We start from the raw sequence: 22,690 nt of genomic DNA, 5'->3' as shown, positions 1-22,690 counted from the left end.
AATAATTCTGATATGTTCATACTCAAAACGGACAGCGCAACCTGAGCTTACCGTTTTAAAATGATATGCCACGTTTGTAGTAGAGCTGTGAAAAGCAAACTGTTGCTTGCAAAGTTTGCGTTCCACTTTTTTAACGTCTTTTTTACCGTTCCACTTTTATACCTACTTATGAAAAATGTCTTTGACATGGATGTGACAGGAGGACTGACTGTAGCCTCAAATGAAAAGTTTAAAATTCACGTCAATGGCAACCAGGGGCGGACGGTGTATAGGGACGATTTGGGTGACGCCCTCCCAACTGGGAGGAGAAATAATTTTTTTCCCTCAGCAATTCCAAAGATCCTTAGTACTAATATTCTTTTCAGCGTCTCTGCCAGCAAAGGTTGTTATTATCAGTGTTCTAGACATATTATCTGTCATTGTCCAATCAGAATCGTCAGATTCAAGTCACGTTTTATGGTGCCGCCTCGTCTGGGGCGATTTGACTGACTCGGAGAATCGCCCGAAAATTCTCCCATTGACCGTCATGTTAAAAAATTTTTTTTCGAAAAACATACCCTCCACTGCATTTTTAATGAGGATTTATGTGCATGCACTAACGTGCTTAAGTCATATGTAAATTGAGCAAAGAGAGGAGGGGATATCTTCTCTTCACTTCACGTCTCTCGAAAAGTTGTTCGCCTCTCGAGTGGCGGCGCTCTTAGCGAAGCGGAGCTCACCGTTTTTTAAAAAATACACAGAGGATTGTGCTCGTTTAATCGGTCCCAGCACTAACTGATAAGTACATGTAGTTTGACCACGGAGTCCACACTTTCATACGTGTTAGCTGTTTATGGCTCGTAGCAGCGGACAGCAGTCATTTGAAGCTACGTTCGTTAGCTTGTTTGCTAACATTGTTGGTGTTTGTATTGCTCTGCTCAGGGTTTAACTGCAGGTTAAACTTCACGCAAATCAGACAATTGACAATTGATCTAAAGATCCAATTTTGCACTTTCCTTTAGACTTAATAATTTGACTGCACTATCTTGTCATATGTTTGTTGTGTGTATCTGGTAAAGGTTGTGAAAGCTCTCGATCCTTGATCAGTTAATAAATACTTGACTTAATATTCTGCCCCTGTCTTGGTTGCTGGACACATCTTGTGTCGTGTTTAGCTATTTTACATCATACATTAGATTCATGTAAATAATATTTGTTTATCAATTTGCCATCTAGTGGACACAAGAAGGACTGTTAATCGCCTAACAACACATTGATACTGTCTTGCTTTATTCACCTTATCATTATCAGAAAAAATTGCCCCCCCTGAAATTTTCTTCAGGAGCCGCCACTGATGGCAATGCTTATCCGTCTGTCTCTCGTTCACCACGGAGCGACAACAAACCACTGGGCTGGACTAAATCAAATAGTGGAAAACAAGGGGAGTGTTCTCTGAAGACACGCTGTTTCCTGTGATCAATCAATCAAAATGTTGGTCAAGCCAGAAAGTGTCGACCAATTAGTCGACCTTGACTTTACAGCCCTACTCCTCATATTATTGATACACACATCACTCGCTAGCTGCATCTGCACATAACACTGGTGCATTCAAGGTATTTCTCTAGCATAGGAATTTACATACACGCCGCACCGTGCGGCGCATTAATCGTTTTTTCCTCGATTCTAATCTTTTTATGATTGTGAGAAGCCAAAATCCAAATCACAATTAAAATTCAATTAATCATCCAGCCCTTTCACAAACACTAATATAGTCTCTCACAAACATCATCATACTCTCGCACAAACACTGCTACAGTCACATACATTTACTATCATACTCTCTTTCACGCTATTATGATGCAACAACATGATAGTGAATGTATGAGAGAATGATATGCAGTGTATGCGAGTATACTAGTATATGTGAGAGAGTTTGATTGAAACGGAAGTCAACTTGAATTTCCAGTTTCTAATTGGCTTATCAGGATGTCTCTCCAGCCGGATCTCAAGGACAATGTCCCGCCTCCTCTGGACCGCGGTCAATGAGGAAATGCGGCGGATCTTCAGACCTGGATCAACAGGTGTATCAGGCCGGAGAGGATCCTCTCCTGAGGCTGCTGTAGCCTGTATCTGACAGCCGTCAGCCACATGAAACACTCGTGGTCGCGGACACAGTTTACAACAAACTCCAGCGATTTTATCAGATCACAAGCAGAGTGCAGCGGCACTTCACAGAATGCGAGTGGGATGATGCTGCATTCAATACAACTCAGAAACACGGGTACATGACTATAGTAGTGTTTGTGAGAGAGTATAATAGTAAGTGTGCGCGGCTATATTAGTGTTTGTGAGACACTATGATAGTGTTTGTGAGAGAGTATAATAGTAAGTGTGCGTGACTATATTAGTATTTGTGAGAGACTATGATAGTGTTTGTGAGAGAGTATGATAGTGTTTGTGAGAGTATGATAGTGTTTGTGAGAGAGTATAATAGTTAGTGCGCCACTATATTAGAGTTTGTGAGAGACTATGATAGTGTTTGTGAGAGAGTATAATAGAAAGTGTGCACAACTATATTAGTGTTTGAGAGACTATGATAGTGTTTGTAAGAGAGTATAATAGTAAGTGTGCACGACTATGATAGTGTTTGTGAGAGACTATGATAGTGTTTGTGAGAGACTATGATAGTGTTTGTGAAAGACTATGATAGTGTTTGTGAGAGACTATGATAGTGTTTGTGAGAGAATGATCTAACGTGAGCGCAAGACTGAATTATTTCTCAAAGGGCCTCTCATATAAACGTGCTAGTAAAGAGAGACATCAAGAACCAGGTTGGAGTGTGACTAAAAACACGAAAATGAAAAGTTACAGAAGTGAATTTTAGCCGTTTGACAGGATATCACTACACCTGCTCCTACACCACTGTGTTTTGTTTGCTCAGGACTTGAAATTGATCTGTCCCGGAAATGTGGCTCATGTCTATGCAAAAGCACAGAAAAAAAGCCCTGCCCCTTCATCTAAAAATCATAAAGATGAGGAAATGAAGTAGAGAAGAACACAAAGAAGAGCAGACTGCATGTAGCTTTAGCAAATTCTTTAGCCTCCTCTGGAACACGGTCAATGAGGAAATGCGGCGGATCTTCAGACCTGGATCAACAGGTGTATCAGGCTGGAGCGGATCCTCTCAAAGAAGAGCAGACTGCATGTAGCTTTAGCAAATTCTTTAGCAGATACAGGAAAACTATAAGTAGAACTCAAGTTCAAGAAAATGACTGTCATTACTGTGGACTGATGTCATCAATCATCTCAGGGACGCTGGCCTAAATGCCTGCCTTATCTCAACTGCTGCTACGCCCCTGAAAATGGCACAATAAAGGCATTGTCTGTGACATTTCCTCCTCTTTCAAACAACAATCCCGTAAAGCTCTTCGATAATGACTGGGATAAGTATTTACTAATGGCGGTGATGCAGGCACATGTGATGCACTCGTAATGATTGTTGTGATGATTGTTTTTTTGTGAGTGGTTTGCATGTGTCATTGTTTGCAGGGTGTGTCCTGACCTGGCTGTCCTGCAGAGTCTCCTCACAGCCCTCAACAGCCAAACACACAGTGTCGCTGCATTGTGGACACACCCAGACCAGATCCCGCATTGTCTGCACCACAGCTGATGGAAAAAACAGTGCGGGAGATAAGAGACGAGAAGTGATGAGAACGTGTGAATGTTGGCATAAGGAAACTGGATTGTACCCGAAGTGATGTGCTCCTGTTTGAGTCCGAGGAATCCGGTCAGGATCTCTAGGGATCTGTCGTTGTAGCTGCGTCCGATGCGACCTGCACTCATGTTCACACAACATAACACTATTATTTATTAATAATTATTTTTACTTAGGATACACAATATTGGACTTTTTTTATATATAAGTGTATCCCTCAGGTCATTGACATAATAATTTTCATACTCATTTTCTTCATTGTGCAAAATAAATAAACATAAATAATAGTTGAAGAGTAAGCAAGCACAAAAGTCAATGAAGCAGCAGCTTATTATATTCCAGATGATACATTTATTTGACCATGTAGCATCTAATAATATACACATTGACAGACAGTCTGTCTGCACAAACTAGCATATTTCTATCTAAGCTAGGTAGCTAATTAGTATCGGGACCATACCTATGTTCCCCGGGTCCTATGTTCCCCGCTTTGTATGTGACCGGGGAACATAGGACCCTTTCTCTAACCCTAACCCTAACCCTTACCCTACCCTTTTTCAAAAAAGGGTCCTATGGTTCCTATGTTCCCCACTTTGTATGTGACAGGGGAACATAGGAACTTTTTTGGAAAAACGGGGAACATAGGACCCGGGGAACATAGGTACGACCCCATTAGTATCTATCGATCTAAGCTAGCTAACAGTTTACACTTATCTTTACATTTGACTTCTATTCTTTACTCGTTCCTCTACTATGTTTGCACAATATTGAGACACATCCTTCCAATAACTCACCTCTGTGTAATTTACCATTTCGTCAATGTCACTTTGCTTGTTTTACAAATATTTACAGTGATGATCATTGTGTTCAGAGACATAAGCTGTGTCAAGCAACGCCGTCATTCACAATGTAAGAGTAATACTGAATAAGTACAGTATATGTTTTAGGTTCTGTAGTATGTTTGTGCACAAGCAGACCATCTCAGCCATAGGCCATAAACAAATCAAAAGTGATATTTTATAGTTTTTATAGAGTGTTGGCTCTACATGTGCAATGACCTGGACTTCAGCTGCTTTAAAGTTGTTTTACATACAATGGAATTACTCATCAGTGACTCATTATGTGTCTCTTACTTCCTTCCTTCTTCTCTAAACTGTGATGCATGTATATGTACGAAGAGGGAAAGTGCAGTTTTGCCTGTCTGTGCCATGTGCAGTGTTTGTGTACATATGATGCCGTGTTTTCAGATACACATACACCGTCTGACATGAGAACGGACGTGTTAGCACATGAAAAGTCGTTTGTGCCAGACAGGGGGATGCAAAACATTCTCCTTATCATTCTCTGGTTACTGTTCAACAGGTACGACGGAAACAATGTTGACCTTTGTGTTACAGGGAAGTGGCATTTCAGAGGGAAATATATGGAGCCAGCCAGTGAAGAGAGACAGGCCGCGTCACCTTGGAAAACGTGTAATCTGACTCGGGCTTTAACATAAGGTAATGACATGTTAAACAAAGGGAAAGGAACTGCCATGAAAACTGGTCTTAATCTAAGCATGAACTTAATGATAATTGCCCGTTATAACATAATTATATTAGTCGTCATTAAAAGTAAAAGCATTTTGCACACGTGATTACCTGAGAAAATAATCAAGAGATTCATCGATTATGAAAATAATTGTTAGTTGCAGCTCTAGTGTATATATCTATAGATATAGATATATACACTAGAGCCAATAAGCTTTTTTAAAGCAGCTTATTGGTCGTTAGTTGCAGCCATAATAGAGAGACGTCATTTATGAAGCACTTTGCTTCTGTATGTGCGAGTTCAAATTTTCTGCATGTTTATGAAATGATTTTACATTTAGAAATATCGGATATTGTGGACTTATGTGGCATATTGATGAAAGCAGTGTTAAAATATGAAACATTTTTGGGATCTCAGCTGTCTTTTTTTTTAGACTATTTCCATTTTTCTGGTGTCGTTGCAGCGTTGGAGTCGCAATCGTTATGAACTGTATGAACACAGCAGACCCTCTCAGATCTGCATGTGTGAGTCTGCTCTCTAACACACAGTAATGGGGAAGCAGGGAGAAGCAGCCATTTGTTTTTATGCTCCTCACACCTGGAAAACACCTCAAAATGTCTGACATCTGCTTTTACAGTAAAATCTTTCAAATCTGGTCGTAAAACGTCTTTCCTTGCCAGAGTTTTAAATAATTTGCATTTCTTATCTCCAGTGTAATGTCTAGTCCAGTCAAGTACATTTAAAACAACACAAGTTGACCAAAAGTGCTTTACAAAGGCAAAAGGTTTAGACGAGGCATCTTTGGTCTTGGAATAGATAGTGAAGCTTGTTTGACAACCACATAATAACAGGATTGTCTGTGTGCGTGTGTGTTTACCTATGGCTGAGATGGCAGCCTGGGCAGTGTCCGTGTTGACGTCAGTGCAATATCCTTTCAGCTCGTCCAGTATCATCGCTACGTTCTCGTCATTCACCAGCTCCATCAGCACCTGCAGGTGAATATTGAATTTTATGTCGTAACAATAAAAAACACAGAGAATGGGACCGATAATCAATCAAAGCACCGCTCAATTAAATGTGAATGTGACATTTCAAACACATAAGGAACAAAATGCAAAATACAATATGTAATAAATACAATAAAAGAAAGAAGGGGGGAGGGGTTAGATTGAGCGTTTGAAAGGGGTGTTCAATCAGGAGATACTCCAAACAGAGCACTTATAGGATTAAAGGTACAGGGAGTACAATATAGCAACATTTAATGGTAAAGTTTCATGTTGCAGCTGGATATTCCTCACCTCAATCTTCCCTTCCAAATGTAGATGTTTAGTTTGTCCATTTTGTGAGCTACTGCAAAAAGTATGGTGGTGCAAAATTGTTGTTGGCTCTTTCAACAACATTTTGTACAATGAGGTGATTGCAGCTGAAATACAAAATTGTAATTTATTTGGAAACGTATTAATCGGGCTGATGTTTACTGATCCTGTGGTCTTATGTAGCCTATTGATGAAAGCTGTGATTTAATTTTTCAGGATCACAAAAACAATCGGTTGTTAAAATACGGAAAAAAAAGTTTAGAATTTCCATTTTTCTGGTGTTGTTGCAGCGTTGGAGTAGCAATCGTTCCTTAAAGGGGAAGTAAGTAGTTTATAGTGACATCTAGAGGAGAGGCTGAAATTTACAACAAAGACCTGCTGCTCTGCTCACCCCCTCCCTTCCCTGAGCGCTACGGTATCCACAGCTTGTCAAATGTCGTCCTCGTCGTCTTTCTCCGTGTCAGCAGATGAGGTTCGTGAGGCGAGGGAGAGGGCGAGCTACCGCGGCCGTACCAGACGAAGCGGTGAGAGAGGAGGCGGGACTTCCGCTACAAGTAAAGAGATGCTTGATTTGTTCTCTCGCGTTTGTCCTTACAGGCTCCGGCAGAAACACGGCGTCTCGCTGCTGACAGTGGCTATGCGACCGCGGCCCGCAACCATGTTATTTTAAATGACTTTTTGAAACACTACGAAAATTAAACAGAGAATATTATACAGCGACTAGACAATGCAGGAGCACATAATATGTATACAAAAGTGGATTTTGGGTAATATAAACCCATAAATACTACATATTGTCCCTTTAAAACTCCCATAGACCGGAAGTTCCAATTAACACTTTTTGTGCCATGACCTCATTTATGAAACAGTTCTCAGCCACTGCTGAGAACGCTGGGTTTTATTCAGAGTTCCTACACATTTTCCATTTCAAAATTCCAGGAGGATTTTTGAGTCGATATTAAACATCTGAATACCAATTGTTAGATGATTATTATGTAAATAAATACAGCCAGCTTGATTAGTTTCATATCATCTACAGGTAGACTACTTTTTTGTCGGTAACTTAATTTTATTTGTATATATTAATATGTTTAATTTTAGAAAGTGAGATAATAGTCTGGAAACAACACAAACATTTTTCCATACTTTTTTCCCCTTTTCCATATTTATCCAGACCTGGAAATGACTCTACTTAAATTCCATACTTTTCCATACTTTTCCATGCTGCGTAGGAACCCTGTTTATTGTATTCTCAGGCTCTGCAAGCGCTCTGAAAAAGCCTGGAATTATGACGTAAGGATCCTGCCTCCTGAACAGCAGATCCTCCTGCTCCGGGTACTAGTGTCTTCTGGGTCCGACTCTGGGTCAACGGTGTAAAAGGGACTACCGCGGTGGAGTCGTGACGGAGCTATTTTTAAACATTGTTAAAACAATGTTTTGATAATGAGTAGCAGTGCATCCACCACTCCAGAGGGGGAGCTGTGCTTCTGAGAGCTGTTCAGTCACTTCCAGGTACCTGGCCAACCACAAGACAGTTGGGAAAGCTCTCGTTGGCTGGCCAATCACAAGACAGTGCGTATTCTGAGTGTGAGATTTCAGTCTGTTGGCTGATGAGAGCTTTAGTGAGGAGAGATTTCGATCGGCTCGTTTGCAGCAACTAGGAGATTTTTGACCATAAAAACAAGTTAAAGCTCACATAGAGTGGTCCTGTTGCACATATAAGTTAGTTATGGAGGTCTACTTACATACATTAACTTGTTTTTATGGTCAAAAACCTCCTAGTTGCTGTAAATGAGCTGATAGAAATCCTCTTTTCTGACTGTGTTTCCCAGCCCGATTTGAGACTCAACTCTCTCACCCAGAGTCTTGTGATTTGCCAGTATATTCAGCACACCCGCTCTCAGAAGCACAGCTCCCCCCTCTGGAACGGTGGATGCACTGCTCCTCATTATCAAAACATTGTTTTAACAGTGTTTAAAAATAGCTTCTTCACGACTCCCCGCCGCAGTCCCTTTTATGACTATGACCCGGAGTCAGACCCAGAGTCAGAAGACACTGTCGCTCGTGAAACACCTCCACAATGGACGTTATTCTTCTGCTGCGGTTCAATGTACGCATCCGGATGTGCCCGGACAAGGAGGATCTGCTGTTCAGGAGAACCGGTGTTTACGTAACCGGACCGGGTTTTTTCAGAGATCTCGCTGAGCCCGAGATTACAATAAAACACATCGTCTCAGCAATGGCTGAACTGTTTGTTTAGAACCTTTAGGGCTTCTTAAAGCTCACATAGAGTGGTCCTGTTGCACATATATGTTAGTTATGGAGGTCTACTTACATACATTAACTTGTTTTTATGGTCAAAAACCTCCTAGTTGCTGAAAACGAGCCCATAGAAATCCTCTTTTCTGACGCTGTTTCCCAGCCGCGAGATTTGAGACTCAAATCTCTCACCCGGGAAGTGACATATCAGCACACCCGCTATCAGAAGCACAGCTCCCCCCTCTGGAACGGTGGATGCACTGCTACTCATTATCAAAACATTGTTTTAACACTGTTTAAAAATAGCTTCTTCACGACTCCCCACCTCAGTCCCTTTGACGACCTTTGACCCAGAGTCAGACCCAGAGTCAGAAGACACTGTCGCTCGTGAAACACCTCCACAACGGACGTTATTCTTCTTCTGCGGTTCAATGTACGCAACCGGATGTGCCCGGACTAGTGCCCAGAGCAGGAGGATCTGCTGTTTAGGAGAACTGCTGTTTACGTAACCGAACCGGGTTTTTTCAGTAATTACAATAAAACAGAGATTACAATAAAACACAGCGTTCTCAGCAGTGGCTGAACTGTTTGTTTAGAACCTTCAGGGCTTCATAAACAAGGTAATGACGCAGATACACACTAAAAAACAGCGTTAATTGGAAATTCCGGTCTAGGTCCGCTTTAAACAAGGTAATGACGCAGATACACACTAAAAAACAGCATTATTTGGAACTTCCAGTCTAGGTCCGCTTTAAAGTATGTAAGTAGTAATGTCTAGTCCAGTCAAGTACATTTTTAGCTCCTGACTGAACACCCCTTTCAAATGTTGTACAACATTGTAATTTATTTGGAAACAGATTAATCGGGCTGATGTTTACTACTTTCAATGATATTCACTGGCCAATAATTGTTTATCAATCAGCCAGTTGATGTTTAGTTTAGTTTAACCCATTTCACAATTTAAATATTTATTTTATACCTTAATTTTAATTGAAAATACTGTATATAATTGACATAAAATGTGTATTGGAGAGACAGACCCTTAGTGTTGTTCAATAACTGGTTACTGAAGTTAAGCCTTTTTATTTTTTGTTATCATTTAACAGTTAGACAGAAGAAAAAAGAATATTGGGACAAATATATGTACCAAGAAAACCATCCAGCCTCAATTTAGTCTGCAACAAAGCAACTTTCTACTTCTGCTCATCTAATTTTCTTGTCAAAATGTACAAAAAAACTACAAAAATAAACCCCAAACCTGCAAAATGTCATCATAGATAGAATAATTTAACTCTTTTAAACTGACGAAACAAAACACAGAGTCAAAAAGCCAGATTACCTGCATCTTCCTTTGCTTGATGTAGGCTGGTTCAGCATAGCCACAGAAGAAACGTTTGTAGTGCGCCCCCATCAGGCCGGGCAGAGAACGCAACAGCAACTGGAAGAGGAAAACTTCAACAGGTGAATGACTGATGAACACACACACACACACACACACACACACACACACACACACACACCCCCACACACACACACGCGCGCGCACGCACGCACGCACGCACGCACGCACGCACACACGCACACACACAGTTAATAAGGGGGACTGGTCCTGACAAGGCCAGTGTTTATGCCAGAAAAGGTCCCAACAAGGTAACAAATACAAACACACATAATTTCTAAAACCATGTACTCAAGTAAAGAAATATTCTCAAGAGATTAACAACCATTATTATACAGTACATCACAGACACATCATCCACTTGACCCGTCACTGACCTGAATGTGGCAGATGGCAGTAAACATCATCTCTCTGGACGTGCTCCCACAGGTGGCAAGCAGGGGGGCCCGTACTCGCTCTAGGGTGGCCAGCGTGACAGCAGGCAGAGCAGGGCAGAGACCCAGGAAGAGGCCGAGTGTGGCGGCCATGACTGGAGGGTGAGGACTGACCAGGGAAGAGTCCAACAGGGACAGGATGTCGAAAAGCTCGTCCTCTGACTGAGGCCGATAGCGCTGGAGGATTCTCAGCACCTCACACTGACCCCAGATGTCACACTCCTTCAGCCTGGACACACACACACACACAGTCAGTTTTGTTGTCCAGGAAACTTTCCCTTACTCGCATTCGAGGGAAAAGCAGGGGTTTTTCTCTCTCCACCTTTGCATTGACTTAGCATAATGCAGACCGACCTGTTGAGGAGGTGATGGGCGATGGGTTTGTTTATAGCGACTCCTCCCTCCTCCTTCAGAATCTCATCCAGGGCTCGGAGGCAGTTGACCATCACCACCGGGTCGGAGTCCCTCAGCAGACTGTACAGCTCATTCACCACTGCAGCATCTGCAACCAACACACAAAACCCCCCCAGTAGCTGTTAAATCACATCTTTATTGGCCCCTTTATCATTATTTTACAAGTTTAGCAACAAGTTTTAGAAGTTTTTCTGAGCTGCTGTAAATAAAATTGCTATAACTTGCTATAGTCACAGGTCTTAAAAACATATAGATAAGATAAGATAAGATCTTCGTCCCACAGAGGGGGAAATGACAGTGTTAAGGAGTAAAGGTAATAAATATCTTTGGATGCACAACATAGAAGAAATATTGACTGGTTTATATTATTAATTAATACTATACTCATCACAGAGTATCTACCTATCTCGGAGTGAGTTTGGAGATTGTATAGTTTGGCCCAGCCAAGGACAGCGACTCGCCGCACACAGGCTGCTCTGTCTCTCAGTCCTGCTGTCAGAGGCTGCTCCACATACTCCACCAGACTGGGTAACCTGTGTGGGGCACAGACAAGGTACGGTTGTTTAACTGCATGTTGAAATATCTATTAAGTCAATAACAAATCAGTAGCATAATGCATTTAGGGATAAAGATAGTCAAGATGTCAAGATGAGCTACTGAAGTTCAAACTGAGGAATCAGAATGAGGAGGAAAGGTGATTTAAGGTAAAAATATCTGTTTGATGCCAGAGGTCAGAGGAGAAGGACTGGGCTGAATGGAGATGATAAAAAAGATGATTAAAAAACTTAAAATAACCACTTGTTATGACCAAAGTTGGTAGGAGACCATGACTGAACATACAAACACCTTGGATCTGGTACTAGATGGACTATAGCAGCAACAGACCACACCAGGTACTTTGTGCTGAGGCTGATGTTTGTATGACATCACCTGAGGTTGGTCATGTTCCTCAGGGCCAGACTGCGGACCATGGGGTTTGGATCCTGACAGTCTTTCCTCAGCGTGTTGATGACGAGCAGAGACAGCTCCGGGTTTAAAGCGGCGTAGGAACACAGGAAGGCGTAGACCAATTTCTTCTGGACTATATCTACTGTTGCACATGCTTTGACCATTTCACTGAACAGGCTGGACACATCCACACCCTGAGACATCGCTCTGAGACACAAGAGGGAAGGGAGATAAAGAGGTGTATGTGTGTGTGTGTTTGACAAAATGAAAACCAATGGACACAACATAGAAAAGACAGACAGAAAGTTACATAATTATTCTACTTTATATTTACGAAAAACACAGACATGATCTCAGGCTGAACAGTATTTATGTTAAGGTGCAAGACAGAAGAAAACTAGACTCCACAGTTAAATCGAGAGCCAAATATGCTGTGGACATTACTACAAATAGTTTATCTGAATGAAATACAGTCCAGCATACATTGTGCTAGTAAAGAGCTAAAATTAAATATGTTAATTTTGTTTTATCACTGAGGGAAATAAGCTTGGCCTCTGCTGAAAATGTTTCTAGATTGTATGCCAGTTGTGCGTATAATGACTAAACTAAACATCTTAAATGTGTAACTTTTTCAATGGTCTTTAATAAACTAATATTTTTTGCAAGACTGATGTTAAACAAAACCAGAGGTTGATCACCTTTATCTTATTTTAACAAAATATGGACAATTCTCACTCAGATATCACATGTGAATTCCGAAGCCCTCATAGCCAACAATTTAAATGTTTAAAAGGGAATTTGTCATTAATTCATATTGTATTATTTCTTTGTAAGTCTGCTCAATGTGTGGGTTTTTTACATTTTCAGTTTCTTCAAGGAAAGTAAGGTCCAGTGCCTACTGATATGTTTAAATCTTCCTTTTTTCTGAATTGTATGCTATTTGTGTATAAAGACATGTTCCACAGGTTACCAATGTGTCTGGCTGATGTGGTGGATGAGAGTGTGTGACCAACCTGATGACTTTGAGGATGGTGTTTCTGTATCGTAACAGGTCAGACTGGACATTGGGGTTGGTCAGAGCTCTCCTCAGCTCCCTCACCGTGTCTTCACTGCCCAGATAAGGCATGATGGCCACAGGCAGCCTGCACACTAAGAGACAGACCGACAGACATACAGACAGTGATAGATATTACATTTCTTACAATAAGAAAATAAAAACCAAACAAATAGAACGACAGAGAATGTCAGCACTGGACTGAAAGGACTAAATTGTTTTTTGTTTTTGTTTTTAATCACAATTTTGACAAATGTAAAAAGTAAATCAGGTATTGTCTTATACATACTACAAAGCAAAGGAGAAAAAAACAATAATTAAAGACCTAAGGAGAAGTATAACCACATGAATAGACCAAGCTTAAGTTTAGCATAATTATGATGCACTAAGGCTGCACCGACCTAATGATTATTTTCAAAATTGATTAATCTTTTGTTATTTTCTCGATGAATTAATTAGTTGTTTGGTTTATAAAATATCCCAAACTTCAAAATGATGTTCTCAAAGGTCTTGTTTTGTCTACAAACCAAAATTATTATTATTATGTTCTGTTATTCTAAATTCTTTGCCATACAGAGGCAAGAAACCAGAAAATAGTATAATTAAAGAAGCTGAAAACTTGTTATAGTATTTTTTTTTTCCCAAAACACTTAAATTGATTATCAAAATCATTATAACACACCCGTGGAGTAATCAGACTTTTAACACAGAAATACACACTTGAATACAGTAAGTCAGTCTTTTATCATAATTATAATCAACAGACTAAGTAAGTCAGGGTTTACATGTACATAATTGTACATAGTTGAGAAAGTATAAGCACTTAAACACAGTCAAGCTCTTTGAATCCAAAATATGACACAGGAGAAACACTAGACCGATTCGAGTCATTATTAAGTCAGGCTTTTACCGGCGTTCGAGCTAAATAAAATAAATATAACGGATCGGTGGAGAAGAAATGAGCTTTTTACCTTCTACATCGGAGTCAAAGCTGAAGACTTGTGTTCATCGTGTACATCTTGAATATCAGTCGCTATATTTGATCATTCTTGACACATCTGGAAGTTAATAATGTAAATCTTTAAAAATGGTACAGGTAACCTGAGAATGACAGGATTGTTTACACACGGCGAACACTTCCGCCTTTCTTCTTCTTCCTCCTCCGTCAGTGTTACATTTTTACTTGTATTACCCTCTGCTGGTTGGAAGAGGAATTACACACAGCTGCCACTTAGCAACGCAGCAGTTCTGTAAACTTGCTGAGTGCTTTGGGAATTGAACCATCATGTACAAAGTCAATGTCTCCCCTTATTGACAATAAAAATAATAATTATATTAATAATTTGCATATTTTATAGATTTGAATTAAATAAAGTGTTGATTTCAGGCTTTCGAAGAGAAGTTTGAATCTTTTTTTGCTTTACTGATTTGTTTAGGGCGAACACCATGTCACGAGTTTGTTGCCAAAGGTTTTGATATTTCTTAATGATTTCAAAACAAAACGGTAGTGGGTAAGATTATGCTAAATACATTTTAGGTTCTTTTCTTCTTCTTTAGGCTTCAATATGCAAAAAAAATATAGGCTGGAACTAACCATTATTATTATATACAATGAATCTAATGATCATTTTCTCAATCATTTGGTCCATAAAATGCCTGAAATGTTTACTGGTGTTTCAAAATGATGATCTCAAACCCACAATTATTATAAGTTCAACAATCCCTTGCAGCAAAGAAACCATAAAGTATTCACATTTAACAAGATAAATACTCACAAAGGCAAACTTTTCATCACTTAAAGTAATAATTAATAATTACTTAATTCATAGTCCTACATTTATGTTTACAGTGTTGCCACATTAACATTTAAAACAGTGCTCACTCTGAGTTGATGATGGTTTTTATTACTTGTGAAAAGGAAAAATGTACAAATGCAGCATCAAAACGCCAACATGTCCCGACCCCAATCCAGACGCAAAACATCCGCCCCACCTCTCCCCGCTGGCCGGGGTTTAAATGGCGGAGCTTCATAAATAAGGAAAAAGGGGGGAGGGACTTGTGGTGTACGGTCAATCAGCTGACGCAGACATTTGGACATCCCGAGCGCTACCCAGTGGCTCCGACGGAAGCTGCTCAAGCCTTCCTCGGAGCTGAGCGAGGCAGAGCTGGGTACCGAGGACAACGATGTTTGTTTGCTTCCACATGATAAATTAACATCATCCACAACCGTCAAGAAAACGTCTGCTCCACTTTAACACAGCAAAGCGCCCGAGTCACATCATGATAGAATACACACAAACACACACTCACAGTCACACGCTGAATTTGGCAAGATTAACACGGAATATTTCCCCTTCCAGAATCTTATTTTCTTCTTTTGTAATCAGATAAATTATGAAAAACTATGAAGTCAATTAATCACATGATCGAAAGACACAACGGGAAGTTAGAAAAAAAAACAGCATAACACCCTGATTTAGATCTGAAAACAGTTAAAGGTTATTTTAACCAACACCCCCCCAGCTCCTTCCAGAGTCTGTCGTCCATTTCTTCTCCAGCTGAAGAACAAGTCGGTGTGTTTTCAGCAGTTTGACTTGAAGAGGGGGATGAGATGGACAGCAAAATCATCACGCACACATACACACATACACACTGTGCCAGAGTAGTGGCAGTGTCTATGACAGATTGGGGCTGGGGGCAGCAGGGCTGCTGGAGCTGTTGTCCTGATTTGCTGCCTGGCTGCCTCGTGGTAGGACCTCGATAATGCGTGGCTTGTCGATGATGCGCGCGCGGCGGTCGCCTTTCTCCACGATTCCAATTATCCATGCCCCGCCCGCTACTCCAGGGCCCCCAGGTCCGGAGCTGTGGCTCTTCATCTCTGAGCAGAACTTAGCCGCCTGCTCTCTGGGCAGACACACCAGCAGTCCACCTAGAAGGATGGAGACAACGAAGGATTAGGGGACACAATTCACTGGTAATACTATACTATTCTTACTATACTACCAACTCCAAGGCCTGAACAGAGAAATGTGCAGGGTTCCCACACCTTGCTTGACATCATATTCAAGGACTTTCCATGACAAATTCCCTCAAAATTAAGGACTGAAAGTGATGGGTTTAATTAATCAATACATACATAAAACACCTTTCAAAACAGAGTTCAAGGTGCTTTACAGGGTGTTTTTTTTTATAAAAACCATGTTTAAATCATTCAAGTAGTCAAATCCAAAACATGGAAATATAGACAAACCCCAATAAAACAATCCCATATAATAAAAGTAAAAGTACATACCAGACGTTTCTGCTGAAGTTCCCTGAATCAGGTTGAACAGATTCCCACAGGCTTTACTGACGGCAGCCATCTTGGCAATGATTGGTAGGTTGTGGATGACAAAGGACACCTCGCTCTGTTGCTGTTGTGCCAGGTTGTTGGCGTGTCCCAACAACCCGAAACCCGTCACGTCTGTTGCAGCGTGGGCCTGGAACTTGTGCATTAGACCTGCCGCTGGAGACACAAACATGAAGAGTCACAGCATGGAACAAATGTAAACAAATACAGGTGTTTGAAGAGAAGTTGTATGAGTTCCTGAGACCGTTAATACTGAGCTGTGAGCAGGGCGCCCCCTGCTGTGCCTGTGCGTGAAAACCCACCAAGACATGGGGTTTGGGGAAAAACTGATTTTAGGCTCACTGAATAAAATCTATACCTGCTTAAGTCACCAATATCTAAAAAAATTGTGTTCATTTCTTTATCTTGTAGCTAGACAGCTTGTGCTTATTGGAAACTGAAGTCTCTAAACCACCCACTCTCCCTAACCAATGTACAGAAAGAAAATCAGTGTTTTAGCTCACAGGGACACACGAGCTGCTGGTCTACAGCTGCTTAGTTTGTTAAGTTTGTGTCATATAGATAAATCCAAACGAAGGATTTCAAACACAGAAGTCTCAGTGGTTCAACAACTCCTGTGTGCTGGAGTTGACTTTGACATTCTCTATGGGCTTTGGTGCAGAGCAATAAACCTCAGTTTCCAGTCAGAAAAGTGAAATGCTATGGTGGCTAGGTTAGGTTACCACTTTAGTCACTACAGACTAGAATACAATTTAATAGCATCGCACAGTATACGAAGTACAATCATATAATTTGAAGCTTTTATCACCCACCCCTTGTGTGGGAGCGGCTCAAACACAACATCTCAGCTGTAACTGAAATGATAAACACATCTGCAGAGTATCCAGTTTACCTGTGCGGTTTAGTGATGCCATGGAGAACATGGCTTCCTGATAGGCCTCCTTTACGTCCTCTTTGGTGACAACTAGCTTGATCTTGTTCCACCTTTCGGGCTTTTGAGACATACATGAAAACAGGGACAGAGAAGGAGAATGTTAGTATCTACATGAGGAGAGGACAGAGAGAGTGTTACCGTGGAGCAGTCGAGCAGCCGACCTGTTCGAGCCATTGGTGAGCGTTCACAGCCACCTGTGTACCCAGAGGTTTAGTGAGGACCAAGACGTCACCTGGCACAGCACCGTCTGGCCTGGAAAAACAAACAAACAAACCTGTGAAAACTATCTCATCTCCAAACTTGATTATTTAAAATTATTCCTATAAATGTTGAATGTTCTTCCATATATTGTATGGAATGAGTATTTTACTGCAGTCAAACTCTAAATGTCAATGAATAAAGAGGTGGACTCCTGTAATTGCCATGTTAATTGCAATTTTTTTTTTAGATATTAATGGTAAAGCCAACAGTATACTTCTAAAACTGCGTAATGCGTTATCCAACTGCGTAACCACGGAGACCCCTCGAGCCTTCATACTTCTCCGTCATGGTCCTGGTCCATGCAGCTGAATAACATTGAAACACAGATACTTTTGATACAAAAATGGAGACTCGAAAGACTGAGGAGATGTGTCCGGAGGTGGTATGTACGTCCACTAAATGTACCGAGACTGATGGCAGGTGAATTTAACATTCTTATTGGACCCATGATTCTAGGCCATGCGCTACCTCATATTAATCATCAGGGCACCCACCGCATGCCTGTTGATGCCGCCCAGACACTGACTGAGGACCAATCGCAGACCTTGCCGTCTCCGTTGTTCCTTGTGGGAGTGACGGACACTTAAAAAAAAAAAAACTTTCATGCCATCAGAGAGGCTCTCCGGTGACGTAGAGGGCTCTCCGTAACCGACAGCATTTTACGCAGGAGAATAAATTGGGCTTAAATTATCTGTATTAATAGATCACTTTCCTAGCCTTCATGACCATTTAAAGCTACAACCATTCACACCCATTAACTCACACATTCATACAATGTACAGTAGTATGCAAAAGTTTGGGCACCCCTGTAAATTTGCATGATTTTCCTTTATAAATCATTGGTTGTTTGGATAAGAAATTTCAGTTAAATATATCATATAGGAGACAAACAGAGATATTTGAGAAGTGAAATAAAGTTTATATGATTTACAGAAAGTGTGCAAGAATTATTTAAACAAAATAAGGCATGTGCATAAATTTCGGCTCCCTTGTGATTTTATTGATTTCAATACCTTTAGCACTAATTATTGGAACTCAAAATTGGTTTGGTAACCTCAGTGACCCTTGACCTCCATGCACAGGTGAATCCAATCACGAGAGAAGGTATTTAAGGAGGTCAATTGTAAATGTTTCTCCTCTTTGCATCTTCTCTAAAGAGTGGCTAGGGAGCCTCAAAACAACTCTCAAATGACCTGAAAAAAAATGATTGTTCAACATCATGGTTTAGGGGAAGGATACAGAAAGCTATCTCAGAGATTTAAGCTCTCAGTTTCAACTGTGAGGAACATTGTGAGGAATGTGAAGACCACAGGCACAGTTCTAGTTAAGGCCTGAAGTGGCAGACCAAGAAAAATCTCAGATAAGCAGAGGTGAAGGATGGTGAGAACAGTCACAGTCAACCCACAGACCAGCTCCAAAGATCTACAACATCATCTTGCTGCAGATGGTGTCACTGTGCATCGTTCAACTATTCAGTGCACTTTACACAAGGAGATGCTGTATAGAAGACTGATGCAGAAAAGCCTTTTCTCTGCACCCGCCACAAACAGTCGCTTGAGGTATGCTAAAGCACATTTGGAATAAGGTGCTGTGGACTGATGAAACTAAAAAAAAAAAGAGTTATTTGGGCAAAACAAGGTGCTTTATGCATGCTGGAAAAAGAACTCAGCATTCCAAAAAAAACACTTGCTACCTACAGTAAAGTTTGGTGGTGGTTCCATCATGTTGTGGGGCTGTGTGGCCAGTGCAGGGACTGGGAATATTGTTGAAGTTGAGGGTCACATGGATTCCACTCAATATCAGCAGATTGTGGAGAACAATGTGCAGGAATCAGTGACAAAGGTGAAGTTGTGTCGGGGCTGGATCTTTCAACAAGACAACGACCCTAAACACTGCTCAAAATCTACTAAGGCATTCATGCAGAGGAACAAATACAACCTTATGGAACGACCATCTCAGTCCCCAGACCTGAATATTATTGAACATTTGTGGTGTGATTTAAAGCGGACTGTCCATGCTCGGAAACCATCAAACCTGAATGAACTGGAGATGTTTTGTAAAGAAGAATGGTCCAAAATACCTTCCTTATGCATACCACTCTATATATACTGTATATATATAACCCCTCAAATTGATTAATCGACAATCAAAATAGATGACAAATAATTGTTGCAGCTGAAGTTTACACAGGACATTATGGGGAGCGGTCTTCCCATAAAGTACATTTATTTTATTCATTATTAATATTTATTTATATAGTGCTGCTTTCCTTATCTTGATGACCACTTCAAGACCCACAACCTTCCAGTTGAAAGACGACTCACTCTACCACAGAGCCACTATCACCACAAATTATGACATTTTAAGGTGAGGACATGTTATATGGTTAGGATGAGGTTAGGGTAGTTATGGTTAAGGTTAGAGTAAGTCTCCAAGAAATTACTCTAAATCAGTATAATGAAGTCATGGAAACCAGACTGTGTCAATGCTTGTGTGAGTGAAAGACTCACATGATGAAGTCGTTAGGCTTGCAGACGACTGATGCTACTCCCCCTACTATGATCCAGGGGTTGATCACCGTCTGTCCCCCTGTCACAGACGTCCCTCCCTCCTCTGCTGCATCGCGGAACCCTTGAATCATCAGTGGCATTACCTTCTCACGGTCCTGAGGGATGACAAGAGACCCGAGACAGAGACACAGAGAAGTGGAGTCAATATAAAAAGAGTCAAACATGTGGAACAAACATAATGCACACTTTACCTTCTCATTCATCTTCTGGCTGACGCTTAGCAGCATCAGCATGTTGTCACACTCTTTGATGCCCATGGCATAGAGGTCACTGAGGACGTTAGCACATGCTATCTTGCCCTAAGGGACAAATGGCCAAGACACAAAGAGACAGACAGAGGGACAACACAGAGAGGTAAATGGTTATGTATAAAAGGACTTTGCACATCAATGGTGATGCACCGAGGTGAACAGTCACTGACCATCATGTAAGGATCCTCCACCAGTGGGTAGAAGAAGTCTGTGGTCTGGACCAGTGAGAGTCCTCCATGTCTCAGGGGAATAACACAGCAGTCCATGCCTACACCTGCAAACATGAACACCAGAGGTGGTGACCGACTGTCTTGACTCTGTCTCTTTGAAGACAGCCATTTTTTAAAATTACTGAAGAACTCTCTCTGTTTCTCTGTAAATTGTATTTTTTTGTTTAGCAAATACCGGGTAAACCTATTTATTAGGCCGATTTTTTCAATTTCTTTTAATTAGAGTCAACTAAACAGTCAACTATTACCTGTGCAAGTTAAACGAAAAAGTAACTGTAGATATACTTTTTGATATAACATTGAAACGTACACTGCAGTGCATGAGAAACGAGAGACAGCTCTTTAGAAATGAATTGTATCTGAGTGATTTTTGGCATCAGTCAGCTCCATATTCGAGGTTCTGATAATGATATCAGGCATAAAAAAGGTAACAATACAATAAGCCAGAGGTCTCAAACTTGCAGCCTGTGGGTCACATGCGGCCTTTAAAGCGGTTTCATACGGCAAAGAAAAGCTGAAAAGATTAATTTTGCATCATATGTATAATTTCATTGTGAACGATATGTTGTTCCATATCAAAACAAAACACTTTTATTTTGAAAGTCTGTGAAATACTGTCACAAATATTGATATTATGATGTCAGGATGGAATATCTTGATATAATTTTAACTTAAACAGTTCACTCCTGAACAGACTTTGGCATTTGTGTATTATAATAATAATACTGATGATGATGATGATGATGATGATGAAAAAAAGTAATGCTATTGAGCAGTTATGTGTATTTCATCAGACAGAGAAACATAAACAACAAACAGTCAGATATTCTAATGGTAAAAAATAAAGACAGATATAGTCATGACAGTAACCGTTTCTCTGTTGGTCTTTAATCAGTCTTATGTTGTACAGTGACTAAACTAAGTGCAGTGTCTTCACTCATTTACGAAAATAAAAGCTGCAGGATCACGAACGCGACCTTTAACCGCAAAGCAACGACAAATCATTTCTGCTGAATCATGCTTACACTAGTAATTGAACAACTCACAGGGCGAAAGCTATTAAATATTATAAGCATCTACTGTGTAGCGTAAAGCCAAATTAGTATCACATGTAGTTAATATGTTGACATATTTAATTGCTGTTTTAAAATAAATAAAATTGCGTTCATTATCGCGGTAGCTGTCAACCTGTCAACTAAGCAGCAATTAGTTGACACAAGCTAGCATGCTTAGCCTAAAGGCTAACTGTCTCTTACCGAGTCGAGGGCCAGACAACTGTTGGCCGAAGTCCGGTGCTTGGTCTCCGGCCTTCTCCGTCGCGTCGCCTCGGTCCGGCTCCAGTCCCGCCAGGAGTTTGAGCAGAGCCTCCTGCGGGACTTTGCAGCCTCATCCCTTCAGGTCCGAGAACGACGTGAGACGGAACCCGCGCTCCAGGCCGTGCTCTTCGGGTTTAAACGGTTTGTATCCAAGGGGGAAACACCCCTCGGTTCTCCCAGCCTCAGCCGAGGCAGGCGGGGGAGTCGAGCCTGACATGGTGCCTGCCCTGAAGAGAGAGACCACCACAAAACCGGTGAATACAGACTGGAGGATGAATGGAGCGCGTGTCCAAGACAAGACTCTGATTAAGTTAGCAAAGAGTTAAACCATACGACTTCCTGTTAGAATTTTCACAATAAAACAAAAATAAAGTTAATTAAACAGTTCAGCAAATTAATACAGTAAATCTACCCACTTTTATCTTATTACAAGCATATTTTAGCCCAAATCTCATACTTTTCATTATCATTAATATAATAATCTGAAGGATAACAATAGGTTCCTCACAGAGAATGTTGTTTCAAACCTAATTACAGAATCCCTATATATAGACCATTACTATTTATTATTATTATTATTGTTATTATTATTATCATTATTATTATTATTATGAAATTCTTGTCATAATATTGCTAATTTTTTTTATCTTTGTTAAGCATGGATGTCTCAAATTCACATGACCTGGGGGTCGTGGGACATGAGCGTAAAATTGGATCGCAATATAACAATA

General features: G+C 40.7%; 2 protein-coding genes across 3 annotated transcripts in view; both read right to left on the bottom strand.

Annotated features, from left to right (window-relative positions):
• Positions 1-14,155, bottom strand: part of ap4b1 (adaptor related protein complex 4 subunit beta 1) — a 37,784-nt gene extending 23,629 nt beyond the window's left edge. Inside the window, exons 1-10 of one of the 2 annotated variants that reach the window (XM_083891320.1) lie at positions 14,020-14,155; positions 13,008-13,143; positions 11,977-12,201; positions 11,449-11,579; positions 10,987-11,134; positions 10,576-10,861; positions 10,139-10,237; positions 6,102-6,213; positions 3,729-3,839; positions 3,542-3,645 (exon numbers count right to left, since the gene is read on the bottom strand). In XM_083891320.1, coding sequence (XP_083747446.1) covers positions 3,542-3,645; positions 3,729-3,839; positions 6,102-6,213; positions 10,139-10,237; positions 10,576-10,861; positions 10,987-11,134; positions 11,449-11,579; positions 11,977-12,201; positions 13,008-13,120 — 1,329 coding nt within the window. In that variant the 5' untranslated portion in view covers positions 13,121-13,143; positions 14,020-14,155. The remainder of the gene's footprint in view (positions 1-3,541; positions 3,646-3,728; positions 3,840-6,101; positions 6,214-10,138; positions 10,238-10,575; positions 10,862-10,986; positions 11,135-11,448; positions 11,580-11,976; positions 12,202-13,007; positions 13,144-14,019) is intronic. The other variant, XM_083891321.1, reaches the window with a different exon arrangement.
• Positions 14,156-14,938: 783 nt separating this feature from the next.
• sephs3 (selenophosphate synthetase 3) lies at positions 14,939-22,247 on the bottom strand. Its single transcript, XM_083891307.1, has 8 exons — positions 21,900-22,247; positions 20,584-20,687; positions 20,354-20,461; positions 20,103-20,257; positions 17,493-17,583; positions 17,290-17,389; positions 16,341-16,553; positions 14,939-15,977 (listed from the first exon to the last, which is right to left on the bottom strand). Exons 1-8 carry the CDS (start codon positions 22,174-22,176, stop codon positions 15,724-15,726), a joined length of 1,302 nt encoding a protein of 433 aa, XP_083747433.1. The 5' UTR covers positions 22,177-22,247; the 3' UTR covers positions 14,939-15,723.
• Between the last annotated feature and the right edge of the window lie 443 nt (positions 22,248-22,690).

The sequence above is a fragment of the Microchirus variegatus genome, assembly GCF_963457635.1.
Source record: "Microchirus variegatus genome assembly, chromosome: 6".
Classification (NCBI taxonomy): Eukaryota; Metazoa; Chordata; class Actinopteri; order Pleuronectiformes; family Soleidae; genus Microchirus; species Microchirus variegatus.
This window is presented reverse-complemented; position numbering and strand designations above follow the sequence as displayed.